Genomic DNA, 11571 nt, shown 5'->3' with positions numbered 1-11571 from the left:
CTGGTGTAATGGGCTTGGCCCTATCTGGAGGAAATGTCCGTGTGGGTTTGGTGAACTTTTATAATGCTATCTATGATTGTGAGGTCAGGAATGACATTTGTAGTTTAAACTCTTTTGTTTCTAATAACATGAAAGACCTAGGTCATAACTTGATGATTATGGGAGATTTTAATTTGCACCCCTGTATCGATCCATTACATAAGCGCTTATCAGAAATGTCGTGTGAACATGCTTGTTATCTCCACATGGAACACACTAAGGAGGGGGAACTGTGCAACGACCTTATGGATGACCTTGACCTTTCAATGGCCATGTCTTTTAAAGATCCTTTATATTGTTTTGATGTTCCAACCTTTAGGGGACATGGTAGGGGTACTTTTATAGACCATATACTGGTCTCTCGGACAATGCAAAATTTTATAGACTCTTTTTGCATTGTTTCGAGTGAATTCAGTGACCATAATCCTCTAACAATCTGCCTTAAATGTCCCTGGGTAAAGAAGGGAAATAAGATCCCTAGTCAAGGCAGTCTGGGAACAACTGATGGGAGGAGGAGGTTAAAATGGTCTATGATTTCTGCAGATATCCTCTATAAAACAATTGTTGAAGGGTGTACAGAGGATATCAAAGTATGCACGATTGAGGGGGGTGACCCCAGGCTAGTGTTAGAGTCCTATCAAAATGTGTCGGAGAAGGTGTCAGCGCTTCTTACTGTCCCTAACAAAAATCAGGCTAAAATAGGCCCGAAATGGTTTAGTCATGATTGTACCAAAGCTGCTCGCAATTTGAGGGTTGCGTTGTCAGCTTCACCAAGGAACCAGGAGGAGGTATAAGCTTGCAGAAAAGAATATAAGGCTATTACTATCGCTCGTAAGGAGTCCCTTAGGAAGGAGGCTTGGCAGGAACTACTTGATCCCTCCATCCTGAAGTGCAGCACAAAGTTCTGGGCACTGGTTAAAAAACCTTTTTTGACCTCTGATCCATGTAATGAACTTGCTTGCTGCATAACAAAAGAAGAATGGGAAAGCCACTTTAAAAGCCTGTATTACTCAGAGGGTGTTGGAACCAGGGCTGCTATTCCCCATGATGGAAGTAGTAATATAACATTTGAAAACAGTGAGGTTTTGGTTGCCATTATGGGCCTTACAGCAAATAAGGCGCCCGGTCCTGATGGAATTCCGCCGGACCTTTATAAATATGATCCAGCTTTCTGGTCTCCAATTCTGACCGCTGTATTTAATGCCGCGGCCAGAGTGGGCTGTCCGGGAACGTGGGGATTATCAACCATAGTCCCGGTCTTTAAAAAAGGTGACAGGGGAAGTCCTCTTTGTTATCGCCCAATATCCCTGATTGATTCAATGGTTAAAATTATGGGGAGAGTCTTGCTTCAACGTCTGGTAAGCTGGTCGACTGAAAATAATATCATGTCGGCTTCCCAATATGGTTTTTATGAAGGTCGCTCCACCATAACCCAGTGCCTTAATTTGTTTCTTATTCTGAATAAATACACTGTTGTACAAAAAGGAGCAATTCACCTAGCCTGTATGGATCTGTCATCAGCCTTCGACTGTGTTAACAGGGGGAGGCTGTGGCAGACCATGAGGGATAAAGGTGTTGACAGGGGGATTGTGGATTTCCTTGCGGACCTACATAATGATACAAGAGCTAATGTGAGGTTCTCAGCGAATGGGGATACCACAGGTAATTTCTATATTAATAAAGGAGTACGACAGGGGTGCATCCTGGCCCCATTTCTTTTTAATTTTTATATAAATGTCTTAGAGTCTGAATTGCAAGAGATAAAATCAGATTGTCCTAGAGCTGGTGCGAGGGGAATTCCCTTACTTTTATACGCTGATGACGCGGTTTTAATATCTCGAACAGAGAAGGGTCTCCAAGCACTTTTGAATGCTTTTAACAATTTTATGTCTGACAAGGACCTTATGGTCAACAATTCGAAATCTTATATTATGCATGTTGGCCGTCAACCGAACAAGAAGTTCGTTTTTAAATTAAATGATGTTGTGATCCCAGTCACTAATACGTTTTCATATCTGGGTATTTTATTTGATACTAAGCTAAGTTGGGCTCTGCATCTGGCCAGGAAGAAGGGTGAATTGACCAGAGTGAACGCCTCGATTTTTAACTTTGCTAGTAAATTGGGGAAAAAGCCGATGGTGGCTATGATGCAATTATATAATGCTAAATCTATATCCACCGCAGTTTACGGCAGCGAGATATGGGGCTATATAAATGGTGAACAACTACAAATAGCCGAAAATAATTTCTTAAAACGCTTGTTGTGTGTCCCAGGTAGTACACCGAACGTAGCTGCACATGAAGAGCTTGGTTGTCAGTATATTTCAGACATTGTTGGTCTGAAACCACTGTTATGCTGGACAAAACTATGGTTAAGTCAGAATATTCCCTTAACTCACCAGATACTGGAAGATCTTGTATCAATGGATTATGCCATGTGTGTACCCTGGCTTAAATATTTGAGGTCCCAATTTCTGAAGCTTGGTCGCCTAAACGTGTTTGAAAATCCGAGGGATATAGTCAAGGGCGATGTCGTAGCAATCAAGAGGGCCTTTTTTATGAACCGTAGTGCCCTAAGAGATGAAGTTGAGCTTCTGAAACCAAATGTTAGAAAGTACATTATGTTAAGAACTTGTGATACTATGGAAATGTACCTAACATGCTCCTTTACCTCTCATGATAAATTTTTGCTGACGCGCTTTAGGTTCAACATCTTTCATCATATTTTAATTAGACCAAAGTTGGACATTTTTAAAAAACCTGCAGCACCCTGTGGCTGCGACGGGAAGTCTCCACAGGATATGCTGCATTTTATATTTTTATGTAAATTTTACGAGTACCCCCGTAGGCGGTATCTCGTCACTCTTTTAAGGAAATTAAATTTTAAACAAATTAGACCCGCCCTTGTATATTTACAGCTATTGCATTCTGATTGTGTCCTCCAGGTGTTAGAATATTTAAAACTATCTGTGAGAATAAGAAAATGCCTAGATGAATAACTGTGATTTCCAGCTCGAATCATCTTTTGCATTTTTTCTGTATATGGCCTCGATTTGCACTTTTTGCACTTTTTTGTACTGATCTTGTCTACTCACTCTGTTAAGTAATCTATATGTTTTATGTAGATTGATTTGTAAATTTGTGATGTTTTTAAATGCAATGTATAATGTACTGTACTTTTATGGATTGCAATACATCCGAAATAAAGTGTTTTTGGATTGGATTGGAATATGCCCCAGAATTTTAAATGTATATAGTGACAGTTAGTAACTCTGCACCGATACAAGTACTCCTTGAATGGGTGCTGCTTTTTGCAATTAACAATCATTAGTAGTAGTAGTCTTGAAAAGCTGTGCCAGTCTCAAGTTTCCAGGCATACTACTGGCAATCAAACACACAAAAGTTGATGGGATGAATGCTTACAATGATTCTAATCAGTGGCTATTGATCGGGGTTGCACTGCAACCCATCTTCTTTTCACCAACTGTGCCAATTTAGACACAGGCCCACCTAATACAAATCAGTACATACCCTATTCCTCATGGAAACAGAGCATCTCGAACCTTGGTAATCTCCAGGTATTTAATAAAAATATCTAAGCCCTTATTACAGAAATCTGTGCTTAGTGGCATTCCACCAGATGTACATGTGACTGCCTTACAAAAGGAGGCTCTGTACGCTATAAAAGAGTCTCACCCTCCACTCTCCGGTAGTTTGCTGCAGACCGTACCCAATATTTGAGGGAGTCTTGAGGATCCACAAACCCATACTTGATGCAATCACTGACTTTTGCGAAGCTGACAGGTGCCACTAATCAAGGAGACTCCCCCTAAAGTGAATGGTGGAGACTTCAAAGGCACAAAGATATGCTACACTGTGAAGCTACAATACTGACTCTATTAAAATCTGTGAGGACAAAAGGTTCACCTACTGGGATGCAGTATGTAACAACACAGGGCAATCTTTATGTGCCTCTTTGTATGATTCTGAAGTCACCTCCTAAGTACTGAGGGGACCATATTAGACCACCTGTGTGATGTTTCCTTCTGCCCTCTGGATGAAAATGGGCCCACTGCATATTCCATGATGAAAAGATGTGCAAGGGAAATTGTGACTACTCTGCTTACAAAGGACGCATCTCTGTACACCACCCTACTCGCCGCCACAGACGACATCCGCATCCTCCTTGACCACGGTCACACTACAGCCCTGATTCTACTCAACCTGTCAGCAGATTTCAACACTGTCTCCCACCGCACACTCGCCACCAGACTACGCAACGCCGGTATAGAAGGGACAGCCCTCAGCTGGATCTGATCGTTCCTCACCAGCAGAAGTCAAAGGATCAGACTGCCACCCTTACTCTACGACCCCACGAAAATCAACTGCAGAGTGCCCCAGGGATCATCGGTCATCGCAACCCTCTTCAACATCTACATATTCTCCCTCGCCGCCATCGTCCTACAGCAAGGGCTCAGCATAGTATCCTACGCTGATGACACCCAGCTCATCCTCTCCCTCACCAAGGACCCCACCATACTCAGCTTCCAGGAAGGAATGCAGGAAGGCGCAACCTGGATGAGAAACAGCTGCCTGAAACTCAACGCAGAGAAGACAGAAGTCCACATCTTTAGAGCCACCCATCGGCATGGAACAATACCTGGTGGCCCACCGCCCTTGGAAGCCCCTGGACACCCACGGACCACGCCAGAATCCCAGGCATAGTACTCGACTCCTCCCTTGCCATGAACCGACAAGTCAACGCCATCGCCTCGAGCTGCTTCAACACTCTCCGCATCCTCCGTAAGACTTTCAAATAGATCCCCCCCGAGTCAAGGAAGCCAGTCAACCACACACTCATCACCAGCAGACTGGACTACAGAAACGCCCTCCGCTCCAGCATAAACAAGTCTCTGCTCCGCAAGCTCCAGACGATAAACATCGACGCCAGACTCGTCCTCTGAATCCCTCGATACGAGCACATCAGCCAACACTTACAGAACCTCCACTGGCTCCCCGTCGAGAAGAGAGTCACTTACAAGATACTTGCCCATGCCTACAAATGCCTACACAACACCGACCCTAATACCTCAACATTAGAATCACCCTCCAAGTCCCCAAAAGAAACCTCCTATCCACCAACCTCGTCCTCACCAAAACCCCACGCATCCGCAGAGCCAAAACAGGGGGAAGAGCCTTCTCCTACATCACGGCCAAGTCCTGGAATTAGCTCCCGATTGACATCAGATTTGTGCCCTCCCTAAACACCTTCAGGAAGGCCCTCAAGACCTGGCACTTCGTCTGAACGGAACTGCACACCCCCAGCGCCTTGAGACCCTCACCGGTGAGTAGCGGGCTTACAATTCCCCTGATTGATTGATTGATTGAAATCAAGTTTCTTTCCATTTTGAATGTACAAGCACTAAAGGAGTTCCCATACATTTGATACAATGTCAAGAATTTTTGGTAAAGCCAATTGGTCTAGCTTTGAGCCCTATTGGCTTTATAAACGGTTTTTAGACTTTAGACTGAGCACTGGCCTGTTTAGCTGGGGACCACTCCTCCTCTAAACCCCAAAGTTAAAAGCTTAAGCTTCCGGTTAGAAGAAAACTTTGTGCGTCCACAAGCTACCAAAGTTGCATCCTCCTGCTGTGCAGTAATTAAAGGAGTGAGGAAAAGTATCTAGATTATTTTCTACTCAGCACAGAGAACTCTGATTCAGGCACTCCTTCTCTCAAGAATGGACTACATTAACCTTCTCTATCTGGTAGCTGACATGGCTTGCATCCTCCGCCTACAGGTCATGCTGCTAGACGTCTTGCTTGGCTCCTGAGATATACCCCAGCCGCTCCTATTCTCCCGTGAGTTGCATTGGCTGCCCATTGGAAAGAGAGTACAATTTAAAGCTCTTTGTTTCATGTTTAAAACTAGGCCTTGACTCGGCCCCAGATATGTACGGACCTGGTCTCCGCTTACCTATGCTCCCCGAAAGTGAGATAAGCTAGTCAGAATTTATATTGTGTGCCTAGAATCCGTAGGAATCGGTCCGGTGGACTCTCATTTGCATCCGCATTCCATGCAGGTAAGAGCGGTGAAGCAGTGGGGCCGGGTGGGGGGTATTATGATGGACGATGACGAGGGAAAATTAAATAAATATGTAATTTTCCCAAGTCATTGTCCATGGAAACCCGCCCCACTTCACCACTGCTCTAACCTGCATGGGCCGTGGCTGCTCATTTACATATCCAGGTCCTAAGCTTTGGAACACCTTACCACAGTACCTAGGGCACTGCACCTCTCTAATGCTGTTCCGCAAATACTTAAAAACATTGCTATTCTAAGTCTGGTGTCTTCAGTAGCTTATGCTTAGCAACAGGAATCTCGATCAGTAGCAGCGCGCTCTACAAATGAAAAAAGAATGCTGTACTGCAGCCCTGATGCTGTGCAGCAGGCTAAATAAGCAAATAGAGTATTAGAAGCAGTTGCTTTTCTTTCTTTTTTTTGCTGATCGGGGTGGATCTGTACATTTAAAAACACATAATGTTCCAAAAGGTTTTTTGAAGTCTGGGTGGGGGTGGAGCAACACAGAGGGCCCAGATGAGGCAACCTGGAGTGCATTAGTAGGTGAAGCAGAGGTGGGAAGGGGAAGCAATGGGTGGCAAAGAAGGAGGGTGCGATTGGGGGAACCAACACACAGGACAGGGAGAAGTAACAGGTGAGACAGCAATTTGGACTGGGCACGGGAGAAGCCACAGGTGAAAAAGCAAGAGGGAAGGATACAAGAGTAGTCGTAAAATGGAAAGGGTCGGAGAGAAATACATGGGTGACGCAAACCAACAGGGAGTGCAGGGGGAGAGAAGTACACAATGAGGCAGACAGCTGGGGAACACATGCATGCTTATGCAATGATTAACCCCCCAAAAAAGTAGTACTTGAAAACCAAGAAATGAAAGAATAGAAGCCTACCAATCAAAAGAAATTGGAAGAAGGCTATACTCCAAGGGAGGAACAAACACAAGATTGACAAGCTGGGATACGAATAAGAAGCAGGTAAATTAGTATGACGGGAAAACCAAGCAATGGTAAGATACGGGAGGCTCTAAGCTTCTGTATGTTTTTAGCAAGTCCACAATATGCGCTGTCTAGAAGGCTCGACCTAAAAAGCATGGTTTGCATGTGGATGACAGTTTTAGTGCTGTATTCGGTGTACAGGGGAAAAAGACACGTATAAAGTACTATCATTTCTAAGTTTGTTCCCTTGGGCAACTTTATTTATTTGAAGGAATAAATAGCTTCTGTCCAATTGTATTTTCAGCCACTATTTTCTTGTGTGACATGGGACTGCCCCCATAGGAAGAGGCGAGAGGAATGTTGAAGGGCTTCACATGCACTGCCCAGCACCAATACCTTTGCTTCCTATGTGGTGGGACAGAGATGCATGTCTTTCCTTCTTCTATGGCACCTGTGATTCAGACATTCTATAATGTCAGCCTGTTTCCCAGATCAGTCCTTTAATTGATTGTGGATCTCGACTTTGTTATCCTAAAAGACCACTTGTAATAACCTCAGTAAGTCACATTATTTTCTCACCCTAGGAAGGAAAGAGGACAAAATATACCTAACAAAAAAAATTTGACTACCAAAACGTAATACACATTGATACTATAGTACGAAGACAAACAGGTAGGCGCGACTGGTTTCAGCTACTGTACACAACAGCAGGCTGACTAAAATTGTCGACCAGTTTCCAGAGGAGGTTAAAATGAGAAATATTACATTTGGAAAAACAACTAAATCAAATGCACCTTTCGGTTGATTTACCTTAATTTTCAGACTAATGCATTAAATAAGAAACACGGGTATTAGAGGGGTACAGTAAACAAACGAGAGTTGTAGCTAAAGAATGGCATTCGCTTTACTAGCCAACAAACACAAATGGTTGCCACATGTGTTGTTCTGCCGTTTGTAAAGGATGAAAGGACCGCCCGCCGCCTGTGTGCGGTGTTGATGGGAAGCATGTGTGCTTCTCGTGACAGTGGGCGAAGGTGGAAAGGGGCGGCGGGGGGAGAGGCAGGGGTGGTAGCCCATGTGATGACAACGCCCCTCTCCAGCCCAGTGGTGGTGCCAGTAACGGGAGGCAGGGGAGGGTGCTGTGGCTCACTGAATGAACTTTAAATACCCCTGCGTGAAGTGCAGCGCCAGGCAAACACACACTGTCGCAGGTCAGGTCCAGGCGGCCCTCTCACAGCACGAGACCCTCTGCAACGGCCACCAGAGCCGGGAGCTTTCGAGACCTCGCGCCACAACTATCACCACTGACAGGACCTCTCATCAGCCGCCACCACAGCCAGGCTCCCTCACTGGCAACATAATGGACGCTGCCACTGCCAAAACATCCCAGGTAAGGTGCACAGTATATGAGATTGGCTCCTACAAATAGAACACAGTCTGTCGGGGCTGCATGGAATAGTTTCAGGGATTGACACTTGTTTCAGCTCGCGCCTTGATCTCCGTATATTAAGTCACTTGAGTGATACGAAAGGGGATGATGGACGGAGCGCTTGAGCAAATCAAGCACTAACCCCCAGTCAACTGATCTGGGTTTAATCCATCACCGTTCTTTAGCTCACTCGGCCACCCCAGTTCAGACATGGCTATATGCAAATCAGTCTGACCCTGTGCCTCATGGGAACAGTCCAGCCCGAACTGCTTGACATGGAAACACTTTATTAAGACTATTATTGTGTATCTTTAGTAAACTGCAGTGTGACCACATTCATTCTCAAGTAAATGTAAAAAATATTTAATTTTTCAGTTAAAGAAAATAAGTACTGCTACCAGAGACGTTTTAAGGCATTGGCAAAGTGGTCTCTGGCCAAGGGCCTCAGCCTTTCAGGGGGCCGCTCCGATAGACCTAGCTTGGTTCAGCAGAGAGTCTTGCTCCGATAACCTTAAATAATTTTTAACAGATGGTTTTGAATACCGTTTTCCTTAAATGTATTTTTAATGTTTGTGATGTGTGAGAATATATTACTGCTATTTTGCAGGAAATGGTGTTTATGTTTCATGCAAGATCCATAAAACAAAGTTTCTTTTAGATCAAAACAGGACCTCACATATGAGAAATGGGAAGGTCACAGAGATTATTTGCAGTAACATTAGTGAGCTGCAGCTGTGTTACAATATTGAAAACCCAAGCCACCACTCCTTAATATGAGATGGAAACACGTTTATAATTTGCACCATTGTGCCTGTGCACAGTCAGTGACCAGGCCAATGAGGGCATAAAAGAGCTGAAACTTGATCATAAATTCAAAGCTGTTCTGCACAAGGGCCCCCAAAATACGATTGGCCCAGGGCCCCTAAAATTCTTAGGATGTCCCTGACTGCTCCATTTCACCTTATTTCTCTTATAATGCCACTAAAATTCAAAGAAAGGTGTGCAACAACGTCATCTATTTGGGAAAAGGTTTGGGGTAAAAAGTAAAAACCTTTAGGGCCAGATGTAGGTAGGCATTTACCGGTCGGTAACGGCCGAATTCGGCCGTTACCGACCGGTAAATGCAATTTGAGATGTAGGGCCCTGTATTTTACAGACTCGGTAAATTTACCGATAGGTAAATTTACCGATTATGTAAAATACCGAGTCGGTATTTTTACGGAATAGGGAAAATTGATATGTAGGTGGGACTCTTCTGAGTCCCACAAGCATTAAAAAATCGGCATTTTACCATCAAATACTATTTGATGGTAAAATACCGATTCTGGTGTGCTTGCACATGTGTGCATGCACACCTATGCCATATGACAGGCAGACCTGCCCTTAGGGCAGGTATGCCTGCCACATGGCACCCGAGCCTCTTTTGGGGGTGCCAGAGGGTGTCAAAGTGACACCCCCTGCACCCTTGTGTCAATCGGTATTTACCGATGCGGTAAATACCGACCGGTAAATGCCCAATCATTCCTATGGGCTTCAAAGCCCATAGGAATGCATGGGCATTTACCGGTCGGTATTTACCGCATCGGTAAATACCGATTGTTTCCGAATCGGTAAATGCACATCTGTATTTACCTACATCTCGGTACTTTTATTTTACCACTTCTTAAATACCGAGTCGGTATGATGCGGTATTTAAGAGGTGGTAAAATAAAATGTACCTACATCTGGCCCTTAGATTTTAAGACTATGCTTTCAAGAAAATAAGGTTATTTAAATGTTCATGTTTCCGTAGACGTGGATTAGATTTCCATTATCGTAGTTGTTTCACAATGGCAATATTTCACCACTCGGCCAGCGTTGCAAACTTGTAGAACTTTGGAATATATGATATATCATTCTTAAACACATGAGCAAAAAACTGCAGCTGAAACTGATCAGTGTTCGAAAATATGTGCTTGGATTTGGCAGAGAAAAACTGTAATCCATTCTCAAATAATGTATGGCCTTTTGTGGAAATGTGCAATTCATTTTCAGAAAATATCTCTTCTGTATGGATTTTCATCTCATCTCAAGATGATTTATACTTATTTGTCTTTGAAGGGCGTCCAAATAGCCATTGTAGAGGTTTTGATCGAAACAGCATTTATCAATTAAAAATGCTGGGCTCTGATTGGAGGTCCCCAACCACAGAGAAGACATCCATGCCCCTGGATGGTATAGATAAAACAGTTTAAGAGAGTTCAAGCAGCTCCAAGTGCGGGTCACAAGGCTCCTCAGCTCTCCCTAGGGAAGACACACCCCTAAACTCTGTAGACTCCTACTTTTTATTAATTTGCACGGACAAACTTAAGTTTGGATCCTAAGTTTCCAACTTTGCTCTCTAACAATGAAGACATCACATTTTCAGCCAGGGGCACCTATTCATATTGTGTCCCACGTTTTGAGTCAGGATATCTTCCCATTCCAATGAGACACAATAGCACGTATTCACTTATTTTTCATGCTGAGTGTTAACTTCTTGCATTATAGCCACTTCAGTGCACTAATACATCCGACTGTAATGGCTGAAGCTAATAAATCTTCCTAGCGTGTCCTACAGAAATCACATGTAAGGACTTTTGATCCCAATAGTTGCCTTCCCATTGCAAAAAATGTAGAGGTTAGCTTTGTGAAGCTTGGCTGTGTAAGTCCACTGGGTGGCTGATGGCTAGCAAGCATCCAAGTGTCTTGCACATAAATAACCGTCAGACCCTGCTTGAAGAGGGCAGAGGGTAGCTCCAAACAACTCCCTATTCTTCAGATGCAAATAGCAGGAAGTAGGTGGTTGAAGATAGGAAGATGACACAGTCAAACCACTAGTGCATTTCTTGGAGCCAAAATTCAGTTTAACTGTGACCAACACTGACCTGGATCCAGGTCCTGCTACACCCACCTTTAACTTCTATATATATATATTTTTAATTTCCCTCAAACCTATTTATGGATATTGAAATACAGATACAAATAGTGTGCCCTTTGCTCTGAAGGGCATAACAGTCCTCAGATATAATCTGGCCCGTCAGGCACATATGAAAGTGGTTAAAACATTTATT

General features: G+C 43.8%; 1 protein-coding gene across 2 annotated transcripts in view; it reads left to right on the top strand.

Moving 5' to 3' along the window:
• The first annotated feature begins 8230 nt into the window (after positions 1–8230).
• The window catches only part of PAH (phenylalanine hydroxylase), a 237327-nt gene continuing 233986 nt past the window's right edge, over positions 8231–11571 (top strand). For both annotated transcript variants that reach the window (XM_078674775.1, XM_078674766.1), the window contains exon 1: positions 8231–8440. In XM_078674775.1, the coding sequence (XP_078530901.1) occupies positions 8411–8440 (30 nt within the window). In that variant the 5' untranslated portion in view covers positions 8231–8410. The remainder of the gene's footprint in view (positions 8441–11571) is intronic.

Source organism: Lissotriton helveticus, chromosome 1_1 (genome assembly GCF_964261635.1).
Source record: "Lissotriton helveticus chromosome 1_1, aLisHel1.1, whole genome shotgun sequence".
NCBI classification, from domain to species: domain Eukaryota; kingdom Metazoa; phylum Chordata; class Amphibia; order Caudata; family Salamandridae; genus Lissotriton; species Lissotriton helveticus.
Note: the sequence above shows the minus strand (reverse complement) of the source record. Positions and strands in the feature narration are given on the sequence as shown.